This window comes from Capricornis sumatraensis, chromosome 11, assembly GCF_032405125.1.
Source record: "Capricornis sumatraensis isolate serow.1 chromosome 11, serow.2, whole genome shotgun sequence".
NCBI lineage: Eukaryota > Metazoa > Chordata > Mammalia > Artiodactyla > Bovidae > Capricornis > Capricornis sumatraensis.
Window position 1 is genome coordinate 50,521,075 of NC_091079.1, and position 22,564 is coordinate 50,543,638.

The 22,564-nt window shown below is 36.5% G+C and overlaps 1 protein-coding gene across 1 annotated transcript in view; it reads right to left on the minus strand.

The window, feature by feature from the left end:
• ARFGEF1 (ARF guanine nucleotide exchange factor 1) overlaps positions 1-22,564 on the minus strand; it is a 131,472-nt gene that overhangs the window by 60,566 nt on the left and 48,342 nt on the right. Inside the window, exons 5-9 of the mRNA XM_068983519.1 lie at positions 21,917-22,096; positions 16,757-17,033; positions 13,585-13,695; positions 2,210-2,385; positions 1,167-1,300 (exon numbers count right to left, since the gene is read on the minus strand). Of these exons, the coding sequence (XP_068839620.1) occupies positions 1,167-1,300; positions 2,210-2,385; positions 13,585-13,695; positions 16,757-17,033; positions 21,917-22,096 (878 nt within the window). The remainder of the gene's footprint in view (positions 1-1,166; positions 1,301-2,209; positions 2,386-13,584; positions 13,696-16,756; positions 17,034-21,916; positions 22,097-22,564) is intronic.

The window sequence follows — 22,564 nt, forward strand, 5'->3', positions numbered from 1 at the left end:
TTCCAGCTTAAAGAACAATTCCTGGATCATCATCTTAGAAAGGCCACAAAATATAAAGAGAAGCAAACACAAAAAAGAAAATTATGTAACTATATATAAGAGATTATTATTTTTGGAAAAATACCATTCAAGACAGAAAATCATATATTCTGGAAAAAGAACAGTTTTAGGGGTGGCAAATCTGATATCTTTCAAAATTCAGTTCCAGTATTTAATGACTCTGGTGGTCAAGAAGGTTTTTTTTTTATGGTCCAACAAAATTTCCTAGCATTTGATTTAAGCCCACCATATAGGAGGATAATTTACATTAATTAAATTAAGTTTTTATTATAACTGTCTCCAGTCCTCTTCCCAGTTGACATCTAGAAACTGAAATAAGAGTTTTAAAATGAATTTTTAAAATGTACTTCCCCCTATTTCAATATTCCTTTCTAAAAATCACTCAGGCCTTCTCCAAGCTCTTATTCCAGAAAGTTCTCCCAAAACTGACGTTCTATATAACACATCATGTTGCAACATCAGAGGAGCAGAGCTCTCTAGTAACTTCCAAACTCAATCTTCAGCAGGAATCAGTTGCATTGGAATCATCTACATGGAAAGACATTTGCCAATCTATGACTTAGAAAAATGGCACTTCTCTCCTGTTTAATATATATGATGAGAATCAGACAAGTGACTCTTATCTTAAAGTATTTCCTGCTCCCCACAGGAGAATATTATCTTATGGCATTTTTTCAGACCTTAATAAGTGTGTTATTATCTTACATTCTGACTTTTAAGATTTACTTCTCTTAGGTTTTATTACCTTTCAACTGGCAGCTTTCAGATGCCTAGCATAAGGATACATGTAAAGGGCTACATTACTTCCAGTGTTACTTACTATACTGTAAAAATAATTCACTCAGTCATTCAATCCCTGCTGAGCACCTACAATGAACCAGACACAATTCTATATTGCTGTTCGTGTGCTTTCAGAAATAGTGCAAGGCATCTACTCTAGCTAAATTTTGATACTCACTGTTTTTTAATTCCTTTTTAAGTAAAATAACCCTAAAAAATAATTTTGAAGGTCCTAAAAGACAAAGAGGAAAAAAGAAACTCCAAAGACACAAGAAGGTTCAAGCTTCAAAACCTGCATCAGTCAGGCAGAACAGCTGAGGACTTACTTTGGATCCGGTGGTCCATCCGATAGTGGTTTCATTGACAGTTTACACAATGACCTGAATACTAGAAAGGCATCCTTTTGTAAAATGTGGGAAAACTTAGCACCAGGTGAAGGTCCTGAAGAGTTTCCAGATTCCTAAACAAGTGAACACACCACGTGAATAAAAGCATTTGCAAGTATAAAATCACATCAGTCTTTGATATACTTTACTCAGTTAGTAGGGTATGGGATTCTACTGGAAGGAAAATCAGATGAGGGATGGGCCACATGGCTTTTCTTTACGGTGACATGCCACTCCCATCCCCAACAATAAATATCTCTTTTAAAACATTCCCCGCTACCAAACTCTTAACGTTTACTTGGTTTATACTATTACTAACAGAAACTATTAAAAGCACATCATGCCTTGATAAGATACTTCATCCATGGCCTAAGCTATGCTTTCTACTACCCGTCTTTGGGTATTTTATCTTTTTGTCCTGTTTTATATTTTATCTGCTCTGTGCAGATAAGACGTAAGACAGTTGAGACTATCAGGCAATGTTTAAAAGTTGTTAACTGATGAAGGCCAGCAAGGCCAAGAAGACTTACCCCTATGCATGGGGCATGATTCAGGGTAGGATTCCCTTATCTAAAAAGGTAAGGAAAAAATATACCAAATACAGGGGAGGAAGGATGAGGAGGACCTATCACTACTACAGTATGGATTTCACTGTAGCCCTAACAAAGACAATGTTCTCTAGCTAAAAGTTCTTTCTTCTCCTAATATACTAGAATTATCCTATAAATATGTGATAAGAATGTTTTTTTTTAATGTAATTTCAATGGGAGAGAGATATGAACACCTATAAGACACATTCCAAGTTGGAAATTTAGCGATCAATATTTTAAAAGAATAAACTGCTCAGATTTATATCAACTAAAAAAAAGCTTTTATTTCCTCAAACTGAAATCAGCCAGCACTATCAACTGGATATATTCACCACAAGGTGTTGGTAGCCTATCAATGTTTAAGATGAAGAGGACTTTTTCCTTTATTTCTACCTGAGTATCATTGGAAGAGACAGACAATCTGTCATCAGGTAAGGACGGTGTATAAGCAACAGAAATCGGTGTTCCTGGAATTCCGTTTGCTTGAATATTTTCACTGTCGCTACCATCCTCTATGGTTCCATTGTTGCCATCTGCACTTACATTTATGGTAGTCCTTTCTCCCATATCTGAAATGGCAAGAATAAAAAACATGCAACCATTTCTAACTGAAGTGTGCTGAAAAAGCATAGACTATTTAAAATGAAACAGTAGCATAAAAGCAATGGGAAGCAAGACATACTGGCACCATTTAAAGGTTAGCATAAATGAGTAAGTATTCATTTGGAATACATCCAAACATGATTTGTAAGTAGCTCTAGCAGTGAAACACACTCAGCTGATGAAAGGCTAACCAGCATGTGCCAAAACAGAGGCTTAGTTGTAGTCTACTGATATATTAGCATTTACTAAACTGAGTTCTAATGAATGCTAATGCCTTAAGACAATGAGAAGAAAATTCTTCCAAACAAAATTCCATTTTCAAGTAAAGTAATGAAATGATGGAAAATATTTATCTTTATTATAGATTTTAATTCTCTAATACCCATTGAGTTCTCCAAAGGGGATATATAATATGCAGTGTTTCCAAAATTCATTTTATCATGAGAATCCCTTTTTTTAGAATACCTATTAATACCTCTAATAATATACATTCTTTGGAACAATTATGGAAATAATGGTCCTGAATATACTGCAGTATGTCACTCTGAGTAATCATACTTGTAACATAAACAGAAATAAATGACTTCTAGTAGAACATAGATAATGAAATAATACCAAGTTTTAGAACTACTCTAGGGGTAATATATATTACTTTAAAAAAGGAACACTTCATAGCAGCATTATTTACATTAGCCAAGGCATGGAAACAATGTAAGCAATTCCCTGGGCCCAGTGGTTAGAACGTGACACTTTTACTGCCAAGGACCTGGGTTCAGTGTCTGGTCAGGGAACTAAGATTCCACAAGCCCTGCAGTGGTGGCCAAGAAAAGAAACAATCTAAATGTTCATCAGTAGATGAAGGGGTGTGTGTGTGTGTGTGTGTGTGTGTGTTTGGGGATGGGTGCATGGGTGTGTAGGATTGGCCCAAATGTTCTTTCATGTTTTCTGGTTCATCAGTAGGTGAATGAATAAGATGGGTGTGTGTGTGCACGACGGCCCAAATGTTCTTTCAGGTTTTCTGGTTTGTGTGTGTGTGTAGGATTGGCCAAAATGTTCATTGAGGTTTTCTGGTAACATCTTATGGAAAAACCCAAACGTTTTGGCCAACCTTACACACACACATACACACACACATAGCAATAATACTCAGCTTAAAAAAAAGAATGAAATAATGCCCTTTGATGCAACATGGGACCTAGAGATTATCATACTTAAATGAAGTCTTTAGAAAGAGAAAGAAAAATACTACATGACATCACTTATATGTGGGATCTAAAATATAACACAAATAAACTTATCTATAAAACAGAAAAGACCCACAGACACACAGAACAGACTTATGGTTACAGGAGTAGGGGAAATGGGGGAGGGAGGGATGCACTGGGAGTTGGGTTTAGAAGACATCAACTATTAATGTTATATCAATATATAGAATGAATAAACAAGGTCCTACTGTATAGCCCAGCAACTATATTCAATATCTTGTAATAAATCATAATGGAAAAAATACGAATAAAAAAAGGAACACATACATGTCTGTGGCCATAACTCAGTAGCTGTCTGGCAAAGAACCACTCCTTTCACGCTACCAAGTAAAAGAAGTTACAGGCTAGCATAAGGGAAATACAATGACTAGAAGGAGCACAGATTTCAGAACATGAAAGACCCTTGTTTCACCCATGTCTCTACCATTTAACTGGATAAGTTACTTGTCATTTCGTCGTCTTTTGCTTCAGTTTTTTAAGTAACGAAGATAACAATGTCTATAACCATGTCTGTGAGCAATCACCAACAAACACATACATGCACAATACAAAAAGAACACAATTGGTTCTCAATTAGTGGTAGCTATTACTGATTTTGCTGATAACTGATAACATGTGCCCAATTTTTTTAAAAAACTGATTTGGGTAACGAAAGGAGTGTACCTGGTAATACACTAATGTCTGCCACACTAAATACTATTATGGCTTTCTATATATATGTAAAGAATTATTATATAGATATAAGGAAAACCAGATGAGGAATTTATAAAGAACTCCTAGGAAGAAGGCACAAAAAATTTAATAATGATTATCAGAAACTGGTAATTGTTTCCCAAAACACTTACTCTAAACCTTTTTTTCTGTACCCAATTATAGCTCTTTACACTGCCCTTCCCTTAATCAACAACTTCGACTTTCTAACCAAGTAGATAATTTAACACAGGCATCCCCACTCTTTCTCACCCCATCAGAAAGTTCCTTAACATCAACAATCATCTTTTTCTTCCCTCTCATTTCAGGGAAAAAAACATTCCTTCACATTTGTACCTGGTACACCATTCATTCAGCCTCAAAAATTCATCTCTTCTTGCCTAATTCAGTAGTATGTTTCTCCTCTGAATGTTTTCTTGTAATATTACATTTTCAATTTATGCACATAACTGGATTCCCCAATACTCAACCAACAGACTCAAGTCTTTACAGTGTAAAAACATAATCTTCCTTCAACTCTTGCCACATACCAGCTACTGTCTATTTTTCTTTTTTAATCAAATTTCTAAAGGAATTAATAATCACTGATAATACCTTCCTTCTTAGGACATTTCTCGAAAGAACTGAAAACATTCTTTTATTGTCAGGCTTTGAAGCCAGACATCCTTAGATTGGAGTCTTCACTTTACCACTTCTTACAGGTTACCAATCTCTCAGTGCTTCAATTTTCTCATGTGTAAAAAAGGGAATCATAATAGTATCTAAACATCTCCAAGTCTGGGGAGGATTAAATGAATAAACACAAGTAAAACATAAAATCATTAAGGATACAAGGAAAGCACTTAACAGATATTATTATTCCCTATGTTTTTCCTCTAATTTTCCCTCTAATTGTTCCCTAAACAATTAGTGCAGACTTCTGTTTACAAGGTGGTGAGCTGAGCCCACTTAATATATCTTCTCCTTTCATAAATCTCACTGAAATTCCTAGGAAAAAATATGAATAGGAAAAATTGTCTTCAGTAGCACTGGAAAACTAAGGAGGATACAATCAAGAGACCAAAACCTTCAAAGTATTCCTAAAGGTTAAGAAGAGTTTCTGGGAATTCCTTGATGGTTCAGTGGTTAGGACTCAGTGTTTTCACTGCTGGAGGCCTGGGTTCAATCTCTGGTCAGGGAATTAAGATTCCACAAGCGGCATAACATGACCCCCTCCAAAAAATAGATAGGTTCAGATCAACAGAAAAGCCAATGTCAAAAGCCTGTGACTGAACATGTACAAAGGACAGAGCTACCTGAGGGGTTGCTGAATTGTGCCCTGTGGGTTCCAATAAACTCTGAAGCCTAGATAGAAAGAAGGCCAAGGGCTATGGGGTAGGAGGGGAGTGCCTGGGGAACCATGCCAGTGTCTACCAGAAAAGCTGTCCGCAGCCGTTATCATGGAGAATTCATTAGAAATCAGCCTGTTAACTGAAGTGCAGGATTTGCGTGGTAGGTCTTACAATCTAAGAAGAAGGTAGTAGGGGAGACAGCAGTATCCCAGCTCACTCAGAGTGCTGCAATAAACAGGGAAAACCAACCTGGTAGAGCAGTGAAATCTCCTACAAGTTCTGAGCTTCCATTCTAACTATCTGTTTCTGCTTAACTAATGCTAAATAAAGCCCTAACTGAAGGAAGGCAGCCTAAGATTTCCTGGCAAAGGATGGGAACAAACCAACAAGTTGGAAGAATACCCCCCACTCCAAGTCTACAATTTATGAAATGTTCAAAGAGCATTTATCCTAAGCTTCACTTGGCTTCAGTTTGTGCTTACAGCACAGCCCAAGGACCACTACACCACACTCTGCTTAAGCGAGGCCTGTGCTTCTTATGGTTAGTTCTCAGCTGTGAAACAAGGTCTGCCTTTGGATCACAGTCAGCTCGCAAATTCTGGAGAGGAAAGCCTCGTGAGAACTGGAAACGGAGCACACAAAATGACTGAGAAAGCTCTTTATATACTGATCAAATCTACCCTTTCTAGTCTTTTTATTTTACTGTTTTCAGGAACCTCCATACTGTTCTACATAGTGGCTTTTAAAAATTAACATTCCCACCAACAGTGTAAGAGGGTTCCTAGTCTTTCTAGTCTCCAAATAGACAGAAATGCAAAGTCTATAGCTCAAAAATAAGGACAAAGGTCAGCACTCTGAGCAAATGGTTTCCTGGTGAGACATATTTTATACCTGGAACAATTTTAATTAGTATTCCCACATATATGTAAAAGAATACTGTATCAAACAGGAACAAAGTGCTATGAAAAAGAAAAGCTCAAGAAAAACAGGATTCTTTGAGACAAAGACAAAATTACTGAAATAAAAAATATGAAAAGCAGCAGAATGGACGTTAATGAATAAAGTATTGGAAAGCCCCTTGTAATATTCTCTTTGAATACAGAATCATAAGACAAAATGATGGAAATTAGGAAAGACTGTCAGAGCAATTCAACATTGGATAAGAATAAATAGCTCAATAAATCCTGGTGTATAGAAAACACCAATAGATACATTTAGGATAAATATGGGATTTCAAATTAAGTAATCTGCTCAAAGAGTAATGCAATCACATCAAAAGGACATGAGAATTACCCTGAAGGGATTCCTGATAGTAAAGAATTGCAACACACTGAACAATAAAAGAATTTATGAGCTCACAGTATTTTTTTTAAGGGGAGATGCCCTTCACAGAAAAATGTTAATTTATTAGCATTATGAAATCACTACACTGATTTTAAAGCTACTAAGTGAATGTATCTTCATATGATCTCAAAGTGTCACTCTCAGATTACTTATTAATGATAAAGGGAAAATGGTTCCCTTACAGTGAAGAGAGCTGGTGGTCACTATCTTTACCAAGTAATCTAAACATACCAACAGGTGGTAACTTCATTATGTACCAATTTATATGATGTAATATACCAATATTACCGATGCAGTATTCTGCCAAATATATTTACTGTAAATCAAAATAAGGAAACTATCAGATCAATTCAAAATGTGGAACAGTATACAAAACAATATTATACTCTTAAAAATAAATGTTATGAAAGATGGGAAAAGCCAAGGGGACTTGTTCTAAACTAATGAGACCCGAGAGAAAGTAAAATGCAGCACGTGTCCCTGGAGTGTGTCCTGGACTAGGAAAAAAAGGACATAAGAAACACATTTGGGGACAACTGGAAGCATTTTTAAATTTTATATTAGATATTCTTAAAAGAGTGTTATTTTTGCTAGGTGTAAAAATGGAATTGTGGTCACATATGAGAATGCCCTTATTCTTAGAAGATATATGCTGAGTTATTTAGGGTGAAAGTGTCATGTTGTATATAGGCAATTTTCAAATAGTTCAGCAAAGACACACACACACACACACACACACGTCTATTTAAAGACAATTTTTAAAATATAGCAAAATTGTTAATTATACACACACACACACACAGATCTACTTAAAGACAATTTTTAAAATGCAGCGAAATTGTTAATTAGTGCCCTAGAAAAGCACATACAGTGTTCACTGTACTGTTCTTTGAGCTATTCTCTAAGTTTGAAAACTTTCTAAATAAAAAGAGCAAAACAATGGAAAAAATTTTCACTTCACAGTCTGTATTCATATGTATTAGAAACTAGCAAGTCTTTTTGGTAAAGAGCCAGACAATTAACATTTAGGCTTTGTGGGCCATATGATCTTTGTTGCCACTACTCAAATTTACTTTTGTAGTGCAAAGACAGCCACCATAAGCAATATATAAACAAACGAGCATGACTGTATTCCAATGCCACTTTATTTACAAAAATAGGTGATGGGTCAAATTTGATTTGCAGATCAGTCTTCCAACTCCTAATATACATGGTGAGATTTTAAAACAATGCATGGGTACCTAATGCTCTTTCTTTCATCTTTTATAAGTTCACGGTTTTTCGGTGAAAAGTTCATACTCCCTAAGATAATGCTGTCTCCTTTAGCCTCTACAACTTTCTGTTTGGTAATCTACTTCAAGTACTAATTTTAACAGAATGACTCCCACCTATAACACCCACTTGATATCTCTCAGGCCAGAGTTCTAAGAGATTATCAAGGCAGGTGTTGTATTTCCATTATATATTTCATGCACATTTTCACATGAATGACACGCCTGAAGCTCAAGTTCAATGTCAAAATAAAATTTAGTCCCTTTTTTTCCATGCCTACCTCTACTTCAACAATTCTGTCAATAATTCTATCACTTACTTAACCATTTAGGCTCAAAACTGGGTGACTGCCTGGGCAGGAAGAGCTAATATAGCAGGCCTCAGACTGCCTATGCTCAGAAAGCCCTGCTTGTAAGGTTGACCCGTGGCTGGAACCTCAGAACTTGTACTTCCAAAGGGTTTCTACCATTCCCAGAACTACTGAAGTGGCTCACTGTGCCCCAACAGTTTGTGCAAATAATGTGGTTCATGCTGCAACACCAGTGTTCTCTCTGGGAATCTGGAATCTAGGAATATGCAGCTCGAGGGTGCCTACAGGACCAGGCCCCAGTAAAAACTCTGGGCACTTCAGTCTCTAAGACCTTCCCAGGAAGACAACACTTCTCGGTTCAGTGTCAGAGGAATTAAGTTTCTCAGGCAGCTTCACTGGGAGAGGACTCCTGGAAATGTGCACCTGACTTCCTCAGACTTTACTCTACACACCTTTTCCCTTTGATAATTTTGCCTCGTACCGTGATTTGTAACAAATCACAGTGCTGAATATAACTGTATGATGAGTGCCATGTGTCCTGCCAGGGAATCACCATATCCTCCAGAAATCCTGGGAACTCCTGACACTTCATTTTCTCTTTCACCTAGATGTCAATCATCTGCAAGCTGTTCTTGATTCAACATCTATTATTTCACTTCTAATTCAGTTTTTCCTCTCCATTTCCACTGTTACTATCCTATTTAATTTTAGATTATTATACACTGATCTTTTATAACTTTCTATTTCTCTTCTTAGCTTCTTAGAATGTTATTCTGATAAGTTCATTTTTTAGTTCTAAAATCTTCAGTGGTAATTTATTTTGCCCTAGGACAAAGTCCAAAATCCTAAGCCTGGAATGTATAACCAACCATTGGTTAAGTGAGTCGCTTAAGTGAAGTCACTCAGTCGTCTCCAACTCTGCGACCCCATGGACAGTAGCCAACCAGGCTCCTCTGTCCATAGGATTTTCCAAGCAAGAATACTGGAGTGGGTTGCCATTTCCTTCTTCAGGGGATCGTCCCGACCCAGGGATCGAACCCGGGTCTCTTGCATTGTAGGCAGATGCTTTACTGTCTGAACCACCAGGGAAGTTGCCAACCATTGGTTGGCTCCTAACTATTTCAGACTTATTTTCTACCATATGACACAACATCCTCTCCACTTTACCCAAACCAATGCCTGCTGATTCCCAAATTATTCTCTCCAGACTTTAGCCAACAGTGTACAACCATCACCACCACTCCCCACACCAGCATGAACAGTGTCCAACCATAAAACACCACTCCCTACAGCTGCATGAATCCATAGAGTCTAAGTTCCAGTGTCATCTCCTATATGAAGCCTTCCTGCATAATTCTAGCTAGAAATAACCATTCCTTTTTTCTGAATTTTAATAGCATTTTAGCTGTTTCTTTCTAACGGCACTTATCTTACATTCCTACATTCCAGAACCCTTTTCCTCCAGAGCATGGTCTATTTCAGATAAACTTTCGTATCTCCCTACAGAGCCATGCCACCACCACCCCACACTTCCACCAGAGACTCCTGGACACTCACAGGCAAGTCTGGGTCAGTCTCTTATGGGGTCACTGCTCCCTTCTCCTGGGTCCTGGTGTGCACAAGGTTCTGTGTGTGCCCTCCCAGAGTCTGTTTCCCCAGTCCTGTGTCAGTTCTGGTGGCTCTATGGTGGGGTAATGACGACCTCCTCCAAGAGGGCTTATGAATGGACTAGAATACAAAAGTAGGAAGTCAAGAAATACCCGGAGTAACAGGCAAAATTTGGCCTTGAAGCACAGAATGAAGCAGGGCAAAGGCTAATAGAGTTTTGCCAAGAGAATGCACTGGTCATAGCAAACAACTTCTTCCAGCAACGCAAGAGAAGACTCTACACATGGATAGCACCAGATGGTCAATACCGAATCAGACTGATTATATTCTTTGCAGCCAGAGATGGAGAACCTCTATACAGTCAGCAAAAACATGACCAGGAGCTGACTGTGGCTCAGACCATGAACTCCTTACTGCCAAATTCAGACTGAAATTGAAGAAAGTAGGGAAAATGACTACACCATTCAAGTATGACCTAAATAAAATCCCTTATGACTATACAGTGGAAGTAACAAATAGATTCAAGGGATTAGATCTGATAGACAAGAGTGCCTGAAGAACTATGGACAGAAGTTCATGACATTGTACAGTAGGCAGTGATCAAGACCACCCCCAAGAAAACGAAAGTCAAAATGGTTGTCTGAGGAGGCCTTACAAACAGCTATGAAAAGAAGAGAAGTGAAAGGCAAAGGAGAAAAGGCAAGATATACCCATTTGAATGCAGAGTTCCAAAGAATAGCAAGGAGAGACAAGAAAGCCTTCCTCAGAGATCAGTGCAAGAAATAGAGGAAAACAACAGAATGGGAAAGACTAGAGATCTCTTCAAGAAAATTAGAGATACCAAGGGAACATTTCATGCAAAGATGGGCACAATAAAGGACAGAAATGGTATGGACCTAAAAGAAGCAGAAGATGTTAAGAACAGGTGGCAAGAATACACAGAAGAACTGTATAAAAAAGAGCTTCATGACCCAGATAATCACGATGGTGTGATCACCAACCTAGAGCCAGATATCCTGGAATGCAAAGTCAAATGGGCCTTAGGAAGCATCACTACGAACAAAGCTAGTGGAGGTGGTAGAATTCCAGTTGAGCTATTTCAAATCCTAAAAGATGATGCTGTGAAAGTGCTGCACTCAGTATGCCAGCAGATTTGGAAAACTCAGCAGTGGCCACAGGACCGGGAAAGGTCACTTTTCATTCCAATCCCAAAGAAAGGCAATGCCAAAGAATGCTCAAACTACCACACAGTTGCACTCATCGCACACGCTAGCAAAATAATGCTCAAAATTCTACAAGCCAGGTTTCAGCAATATGTGAACTATGAACTTCCAGATGTTCAAGCTGGATTTAGAAAAGGCAGAGGAACCAGAGATCAAATTGCCAGCATCTGCTGGTTCATCGAAAAATCAAGAGAGTTCCAGAAAAACACCTACTTCTGCTTTATTGACTGTGCCCAAGCCTTTGACTGTGTGGATCACAATAAACTGTGGAAAATTCTGAAAGAGATGGGAATACCAGACCACCTAACTTGCCTCTTGAGAAATCTGTATGCAGGTCAGGAAGCAACAGTTAGAACTGGACATGGAACAACAGACTGGTTCCAAATTGGGAAAAGAGTACATAAAGGCTGTATATTGTCACCCTGCTTATTTAACTTATATGCAGAGTACATCACGAGAAACGCTGGGCTGGATGAAGCACAAGCTGGAATCAAGACTGCCAGGAGAAACATCAATAACCTCAGATATGCAGATGATACCACCCTTATGGCACAAAGTGAAGAAGAACTAAAGAGCCTCTTGACGAAAGGGAAAGTGGAGAGTGAAAAAGTTGGCTTAAAATTCAACATTCAGAAAACGAAGATCATGGCATCTGGTCCCATCACTTCATGGGAAATAGATAGGGAAACAAAGGAAAAAGGAAGAGACTTTATTTTGGGGGGTTCCAAAATCACTGCAGATGATGACTGCAGCCATGAAATTAAAAGACACTTGCTCCTTGGAAGAAAAGTTATGACCAACCTAGATAGAATGTTAAAAAGCAGAGACATTACTTTGCCAACAATGTCTATCTAGTCAATACTATGGTTTTTCTAGTAGTCATATATGGATGTGCGAGTTGGACTGTAAAGAAAGATGAGCGCCAAAGAATTGATGCTTTTGCACTGTGTTGTTAGAGAAGACTCTTGAGATTCCCTTGGACTGTGCAACCAGTCCATCCCAAATAATCAGTCCTGAATATTCACTGGAAGGACTGATGCTGAAGATGAAAATCCAATACTTTGGCCACCTGATGAGAAGAACTGACTCATTTGAAAAGACCTTGATGCTGGGAAAGATTGAAAGCGGGAGAAGGGGATGACAGAAGATGAGATAGCTGGATGGCATCAGCGACTCAATGGACATGAGTTTGGGTAAACTCTGGGAGTTAGTGATGGACAGGGAGGACTGGAATGCTACAGTCCATGGGGTCGCAAAGAGTCACACTCAGCTGAGCAACTGAACTGAACAGAACCGTGAAATTTTATGTGCTGCTTAAGTATTTGTTGAATGAAAAGATGTATGAGAAATTAAGATGCAATCAGATGAATATGTGCTTCAAATGTTCAAACTAAAGATGGAAATATATTATTGGAAATGATGCTATAAATGAAATCAGGTATGGTTGAAATAGTACTATTGTCATTCAAGATCCATACAGTACATTTAATTATATTTCTAGAGCATCTGTAGCAAGGTACTATGCTTAGTCCTATGCAAGATACAAGAATTAAATAAGCTTCAATGGATTGGTCTTGAATCTAATGCTATCTATAAATCTATATTGTTTACAAAAAAAGTGAGTGAAATTCCTAAGAGACTTTAAAAATTTTTTATAATACAATCCACATGGTAGGACTTGACCCTATACCCTATATTATGACTTGGTCGTGATAATAAAGGTATAAGAAATCACAATTTTTTCAAAGATATAAAATACTAAAAACCAAATAAATTTAAACATTTTCTAATTTATAAAGCTTAGCATATTTAGGAGGATGAAGAATATACCCTGCCTGTATCCCACCAAATGAAAAATAATAATAATAAAAAAAATGTTATCAACTTTTTTTAATGCAGTAGAAATAGTGGATTTTTACTTTTTAAAAAATTATCACTGAAACTGGAGAAAAAGGAACTACTCTTTTATAAGCAAAGACACTTAAAAAATTTTCTGCATACAATTTTAGCCTTTTTTGTTCCACACAATATAAAAACTATCTCCACTGTTAGATAAAATAACATAAGACAGAATAAATTAATTTCAAGTCAGATACACTACCTCCAACAACAATGTTCACCATTTCTTCTACAATGCTCTGTACAATGTCTTGTGGCTTTTCCTCACAGTCATGGTTTTCTCCATCATATAATATATCATTTTTAGACAACGCTTTAAAAGAGAGAAAAATTAAGAAAATATTATTTTAGCTTTTTAGAAATTTTTACTAAACATTTATAATGGAAAAAACCTAAGAAATTAAGAATAAAAGGAAAAAAATCAAATAGGTATATGAAACTTGATGCAATTATTCTTTAAATCTTCAATATTTTAACCAAACCGTATTTTTAAATGTTTTATAATTTCAAGTCAACTTCAAAAATGATTCATTTGACAAGCTATTAATATTAAATAATTATTCAACTTCAAGTTTTCTAGAAGACTAATCCTTTAATCCTATAGATTACATTAATCCTTTAAAGATCAAAAAATTTTAAAGTATTCTGAAGGAAACATTTCTAACATGTCCCACATGCTAATCAAATAATATTAAATGTAATTAAACCTTGTTTTGATTAATGAGGCCCACCAATAACAACAAGCTCATTACTGTGCTCTAATGTAACAGGGTCACTGAAGAACCAGAGACAGGGCTATCTGGGCCCTTCCTTACTATTTCTTCCCCAACAGACTCCACATATCCAATGTATTAATAAAACTAAATTTAATAAGTAAAAAAGAATTCATCCCTCAATTTAACACTAATTGAAAACAGATATAACTGCCAATCAGAAATTCTGAACACACAAGAAACTAATAAAACTTGATATAGCTGGCAAGCCTGTACAGACTACTGCAGATAAAAATAGGATTTCCACTGGGTTTTCTGAAATACTGAAAGATCTCTGGAAGGCTCAACCAGCACTTTGTGCTGCTTTGGGAACTGGGACCCTGTTCTGGGAGCCACTGCCCTACACCAAACAGCCTCAGACCGCATGTGAGCCGACAGTGCCACTGTCTACACACCCTGATCTCCACTCACCCTACGATAAAACCACTACTTATACTCTGGCTTCCAGAAGTCCATTCTTCCTGCTGTTCACTGCTCCTAATCTACTGTTAGCCGCATTCTGCAAAATACTGAATGTCACATAAGAAATTTGATAAATAAGCATGTCAAGTCAGTAACTTTACAAAAAATTCAATACAACAACATTTAGATTCTTCCGTGGAGTAAAAACATAAATGTCTTGAGAGATAATCTTTCCATCACTCTTAAGGTGTGTGTTTCTGCACTCTACTTGGCTAAAATTATTACCAAGAGTCTAAAAATTAATAGTTTCAATGTAACTAAATATAGTCAGTAAATTTTGCACAAAATGATTAGTGAAATCAAAAGTCAATTCTCTTTTAAGTCATTTGACAGAAATAGATTAAAGTAATAGTGAAAAATATTTATTACACATGGGAAACCATTACAGAAGTTAACTGTTATGGCTGAAGTCACACAGCCAGCAAGTGTCAGAGATGTGATTCAAAGCAGGTGACCCCACTCTAGAGCATGCACTCTGAACCAACAGCTCACAGGCAAAATTTTCATTTATGCAGCTACAGGGAGAAAAACACCTTTAAAGTCAAAGTAATCACAAAATGATGCAGGAATTAGGTTGTATTTGTAGCTCTGCATCCTGAAAGCACCTACAGCGGTATCTACTACACAGTAGGTGCTTCCATTCCTTGGGTCTCGGCCTATGCTGTTCTTTCTATTAGAAAACTTCCTAAGTTTTCTAGCCAGTCAACTCCTACCTTTACCCGGACAAGATCCAGCCAAAACATCACTTTCTCTACAAAAGTACCTCCTAACTTTCCTTGACAGAATTATCTCACGCATGCCGCTTGCAGGGTATAACTCATTTATACATGCCTGACCTTCCAGGCAGATGAAAGACACCCTAAGAGCAATGGCTACACCTTTACCAGCTTTCTAACCCCAATTCCTAGCACAGTGCCTGGGACATAGTATGTGGAATCAATGTTTGCTGAAAGCATGGATGAAGAAATGGAAGAACAAATAAAGTTGCAGCTTTCCTATAGATCAGCTCTTTGAATCAGCCCCTTTATCAGCTTACGGTGAAAGATGGGGAAATTTTATCAAGGGCAGACTAGAAAAACGTAAATCATATTATAGGCAGTGTGGATTTACTATTAGCATGAGTACTGAGAATGCTTGGTTTATCAAAAGTGTCCCTTTTAAAATAAACAAATAAACACTAAATAAAGCACAAGAGAGTAAAAAGCCACCTATTCATGCCACTGCCAATGTTCATGCCACTGTTACAGAAAAGATGTGGTTTAAAAAAGTCAAGAGCTGAAAATTACAATAGAAGATTTTCCTCAAAGGAAAGTGAAAACAGAATTCACATGAACTGTAACTAAACCCTAACCATCCTAACTCTATTGGAAAGGTAACAATTTCCATCATTTTTTGACATTAAGCTAAGGAGGGATGAAGGGAAGAAACTCACTGCCTGGCAATTTTATAGAATAGCTAAAGCTGAGAACAATGTTTGAGGGGAAAAATGATTGCATGTGATTATCTTTAGAGAAACAAATTTGTAATATAAATAAATACAGTTTAATTTTTATAATCTTGTAACCTTTTTCTTATAAATAAGTACACTTCGAAAAAACACTGCCAGAGAATATCTAAACAGCATTGACTATTACATGTCAGGATTTAAAAATAAGTATTTTTATATGTCAGGTGGTTACTCACAAGATTTCTTTTCATATTTAATTTCAGTACTCTTTTGACAAATATTTTGTGAGTTTAAAATGATGTCTGAAAATTTTCAGTCACATTCCAGAAAACCTTACAAATAAACAGGTCTCCTGTTTGCTATAAACTAATTTTAAGAAACCTGAAGCGCCTACATAAAACGCTCACAGACATTTATGACCCTCGTTAGCAACATATCTCCTCCAAACCCATCTGTAAATCATCATGCTTGTGAGATACTAATGAATGCATAATATTGCTAATAGATGTCTTATGGGTGAAGTGAAATTAACTTTACCGACTAGGCTGGAAAAAGTCCACAATTACTACAATGTGTCCGATATCCATTAGGTCGTATTACTCTTTTCACATTTCTTTAACAGAGTTGCCTTCCTACATTCTTCCCTTAATACACACTCCCCACCCCCACAAACACTTTCTCAAAAAGATTACTTTCAGCTGCAGTTGCCTGATCAGCTTCAGTCTGCTCATTTTCTGCACTGGAAATATCAGATCCATTTTCGGGCTCTGTATCATCCTGAAGGCTTTTGTCCACATCATTTGTCTGGGGATCAAGGTCCCCTTCGTGTTCTTGGGATATGTGGTCAACAGTCTGAGGTGGCAAGTATCTGAGTTGAGGTGATTCAGGCTCATGATGGCTTACTGGAGACTGCAACAGATGGTGGTGCTGTCGATGCCTTTCTTTTTCCATTTGTTTGGCTTCCTGCAACTGCAAAGAAAGAAAACAGTTTCCTGTATTTGGCAATAAGAACAGAGATGGATGTCTTTCACTATATCCTCTTGTCAATATTTTTGGTGTTTAAATAATGTAAATGTATTACTTAAAAGAAAAAACAAATTTTTAAAAATAACCTTAGGATGATAACTAGATTGTTGCCAACAGAAAAGCAGACTTACTTAAAATCAAATAAAAGTTTCACTAAGGGAGAAAAAATGTAGCCGGGGAAATAAAATACACATTCATTTTTACTTACATATACAGAAACAGAGTCTAGACAAATATATATAAGAAGCTAGTAATAATGGTTACCTATAGGGGATACAAGTTAGGAAAGGTGGAGGGAACTTTTCAGTGAATACCTTTCTGTAGTATGTTCTTCTGTCACCTTGTCAAATGTATTAAAGATAATAAAATTACAATGAATAAATAAAATGGCAGTAATTACTTAAATGCCTCTGACCAATCAGTCATTTAAAGAATGAAAAAACTATCTATAAATGTTCCAGTTTTATTTTAGGAGACCTGTCATTTTTATGTATATAATACCACGTGTAAAACTAGCTCACTTACAGGATGCTAAGAACAGTAATAATCAAGATCACAGGGTTTCATTTTTTAGCACTTTATTGCTTTTAGACACATCTCTTTTGGTCTTCATGACCATTAAGAAACATTCTCACAGAATTAATTTCCACAAAGATAAATACTTTACAGTGTCAAATATGAACATTTCATACTCCTAGTAATGTTCCAGGTTATGTGTATCATAAAACTAAAAAAGAGGGAATATGTGTGTGTATATATATATTCTTTTTTTTCTTTTTGATTCACTTTGTTGTACAGCAGAAATTAACGTAACATGTGAAGCAACTATATTCCAATAAAAATTAATTTAAAAAATTAAAAATTCTAGGTTATGTGGAAATATCAGAATTAGTTATATGAATTTATAAATTAAAGTTGAATTAAAATATTTTAATGCTCAAAAGGTAGGAAGAGACTTATAATCAACATCATCTAACTCCCTTGTTTTACAGATAAGGAAATGGGCATGACGAGTTGCACACAGAATCAGAAGAGACTTCTCAAACCAAAGCTTTAGCCCATTTATGAGAAAGTCAACTTCCAAATTAACAGTGAGGAACCTATGACCTGCAGTCCAATTTCACCCTCAGCCTAACCTCAGCTAATTTGTACTATGGTTTAGTAGGGTAAGCACACGTTTTGGAACTACAGACAAGCACAGTGTTGAATTCTAGCTTTCTTCTACTTATCCCAGACTTGTATAAACTCTAGAAAGGGTCCTGAAAATAACCTTTAAACATTTTCTATATATTCTCACACTTTAAACATTTTCTATATACTCTCACACTTTCTAGAGCAGGATTTCTCACCATCAGTACTACTGACATTTGAATCAGATAATCCTTTATTATATGTGAGTGGAGCTGGGATGGGGTGGACACTGGCTGGTGTACTGAACAGAATTTAGCAACATCCCAGTCCATGACAGGTCATGACTCACCCAAGCAAGTGTTTCAAATGTGGCTTTGGGCACCTCCAGTTGAAGACGACCACTCTAGAGAAAGAAACTAGCATTTTCTCCTTAAAAATTTTAGAAGTGAACACTTTATAGTGATTTTATTTGGAAAGGTGAGGAAAAGTTATCAGTTATATATATAAATGAATTGCACATCCAGCTTAGCATATTTTAGGATACATGGAAAATCACTCTGTCCCCCTTTTAATTTTCACTCTCTTCCCTTTCCTACTTTTCTCTAATTATCCACAGCACAGAAGTAAATATGCTTCATGACTTGACACATGTTCATAGCCTTTATCATAATTCAGTTATATATTTATTTGTGTGATTATTTAAGACTCACTTTTCCCTCTATTCTCCACAGATTTTAAGCCCTTTGAGAGGAATGTCCATTCAGTGCTGGTTTTGTCCAGCACTGTATAACTGAGAACAAGAACAGTGCCAAGAAAATAAAAAGAACACAGCATAATTTGCTGATCGAGTCATTAAAAAGTGATAAAGTTAGTCTCATTCACTTCTTTTTTTTCATATAAATTTACTTATTTTAATTGGAGGCTAATTACGTTACAATACTGTAGTGGTTCCTCAAAAAGCATCAAAACTATTTTTTGTGGTTGTAAAATATGAGCAATAATCCAATGCTAATAATCTAAAACACAGGAAGAGTGACTGAATAGACTATGGTACATCCTTGAGTACTATACCATCAGTCAAAAAGAATGAGGAAGTTCTTTAAGGACAGACATGGAATGCTTTCCAGGAAATACTGCTGACTGAAAAAAGTAAAGTAGGAAAGAGTATCCAGAGCAGTGTGGAAGCCAGTCTTCCCAGGACGGCCACCAGCCATCTCCACTTCCGATCCTCACTTCCCCAGTACAGTTCCCTCCCACACTGTGCCAGGTGGTCTGGGTGATACTTCAGATCATGAGACAGACAATGTATAATGGCTTCTGCCTTGTTCCTCTTTCTTCTCATTCTCTAGCCCAGTAAAGGCTTTATATGACTCCATCCCCAGTTAATACTGTGATCCACACAGCCAACTAACTGCAACCTCATGTGAAATCCAAGCCACAGCCACCAGCTAAGACACTCGGGTTCTGGACCCTCAGAAACTATAAGAGATGAGCAGCCAACTATGAGGTTTAAGCAGCTGCAGTTTGAGGTGATCTGCGATGCAGTGATAGATATGTAAAGAAAGTGATACATGAAACCATACGTACATGTGCTCACTTGTGCTCAAGAAATGCAGAAGGATAAATCAAAAACCATAGAGATGAGCTACATCCAAGAGGTGGAAAGGCAGGAGGGAGAGGACTGGCATGGTAAGAATGAGTAGACCTTCTGTAGACCTCTACCTCTTAAGGCACAGTAGGGTTTAAATTACTTAAAAAACAAGCAAGCAATTAAACCAGAACGTGAGGGGTACTGAAATGGAAAACAGGCAGTAATAAATGAACTTAACTGTATTATAAAGTAATAATATTATACCATTGAAGAGTATGGAGAAGAAAAGAACTAACCTAAGTAACTCTGGGAACCACTCTAAATGGATAGATACTATAAGGCTGAAGACAAAAAAAAAAAAAAAAAAGTTATAATGTACCCAGTAAATTTGCTTCTCACAGTGGAATGAGTCAGCAATTAAAAAACTATCATATGTATGTAATAGGCCTGAACAAATAATGTATCACAGAAAATGAAAGCCTTTTATCTCACTGAAGTTACAAATAAAGAGAGGAGGCTGCAATGAACCCTGTGGTATTGGAATTAGAAGTATCAGTATGAACACATAAGTTTTAATATATATGGATGGGTAGTCACATACAGATGTGGGGGAGGTAGGGTAGGGCGGGTAGTTAGTATGCACACATGTATTTCCTAGTTCAATCTGCTGAGAGGGAAGCAATAACAACCCAGCTGCAACAAACACACCTAGACCTCAGATTTTGGTTCCTATTACCATTCAAAGGAGCCAGGGCTCCCTGTTTATGTGTCTACTACTCCAGATATAAAGCAGAAAAAATTCAAAATGAGCCAGGAACAACTTGAGATTCCAGAAGTACTCAAAAAAGGACAGGGGCTTGTCAAAAAGGACAGAAGGCCAAAGCTGGAATATTTGGGGCAACAAAATAACAGAATTAGATTAGAAACCACAGAATAAACACTCATGAATACAGACTGATAGAAATTAAAAACTGAATGAAAAAATATGAAAGGGGAGTTAACTCTGGTTAATAAATATATAAGGAGAGGGAAACAAAAACCTGCACCAGGAAAACACTGCAGTAATAACTGTTGCCAACAAGATCTACTGAGGGATACTCAAATTGGGTGTGGGGGAGTGTAAAAGAATCTCCAAGATATTTATTAAATGTAAAATAATAAATTTTCAGTAGAGGAACCTGGAAGATACCACTTTAAGCAAGTAATCAGGGTTACTGTACTTAATAGTATTATACCAGTGTAAATTCCTGTTTCTCAACATTGTAATATGATTATGCAAGACATCGGTATTAAGAAAAGTAGAATAAAGAGAATCTCTGCAAATACCTCTGCAATTTTTAAGTTTAAAATCAGTTCAAAATAAAAAGTCAGAAGTTGGTTTTCAATTATGAAGACCTAAACAATTAGGCCAACTCATGTGAAGAGCTGACTCACTGGAAAAGACTCTGATGCTGGGAGGGATTGGGGGCAGGAGGAGAAGGGGACAACAGAGAATAAGATGGCTAGATGGCATCACTGACTCGATGAACGCGAGTCTGAGTGAACTCCGGGAGTTGGTGATGGACAGGATGGCCTGGCGTGCTGCGATTCATGGGGTCACAGTCACAAAGAGTTGGACATGACTGAGCGACTGAATTGAACTGAACTGAAACAATTAAAAAAGATTCTCTAGCTGCTGGTCTCTTACTTTCCTCCCCAAATATATTCCATTACTACAGAAATTTATTTCACTTTTTAAAGGCTCAATGAATAATTTTCTATAAGAATAGATCAAACTAGGTAACTTTCTAACTACATTCACTGATCTAAGCTTGAGAGCAATAAAAATATCACTTCATAAACACTTCCATCAGGATACCAATCAATCTCTATCTTTCAAATTCTATTTGTGATAGAGAAAAAAAACACAAAACATTTTAATCCAAAACCAAACAAGTCAGTAAGCCAGTCAAAACAAAATACCACAGATCTCCAGTACATAAAACTGTAAACAAAGATATTTTCTGCACAGTCACAAAAGATTTTATTATAATTTTTGCAAAATCTTTTCTATAGTTGGTGCCTGTGGTGTTCTATACCATCTCTCTCATTTTTTAATACTTACTGCTTGGTTTTCCATGCGTGCAAAGATAACATTTAACATCTGAGTGAGAGTAGCTTTGGCTGTTGTCTGATTGATGAGATTTTTGCTTGCTAGATATATATTGTAACATGTTCTCACAGCTTGCAGTACAGTTCCTTCATGAATTTCTATGTGTTGAGATGTTACTGCAGTTAGTAAAGCCTTAAAAAAAATAGAAAAAGAAAACAAAGATAAAGCAATTTTTCACATCCAGAGTTTCAGCACAAAAATACATGGCTATTTTTGTATCAGAATTAAAACTTTCAGACACCATTACCACTTTAAAGTAAAGTATACAAGAGTTTCTACCTACCTTAAATATATCATCAACTGTGTCATTTTAACAGAAATATTATTTTAGTCTACTAAAATGCACAACATTAATACTGTCATAGTATAGCAGATATATGCTTCATATGATATATCTGTTGAGCTAAACGTCAGCTTTACAGAATACATATTGTGTCCTATTCACTTTCAAATTTTTCTGAGATCTAACTTATAGACTGAACTCAGTGTGCTGTTATTGTTGAAGATAACTGTTTTAAAATAAATGTTTTAAAATAAAACATTTAAAATAATCCTCCAATAAAACGAACAGCTTTAATTTATGTGAACTGTCACACATTA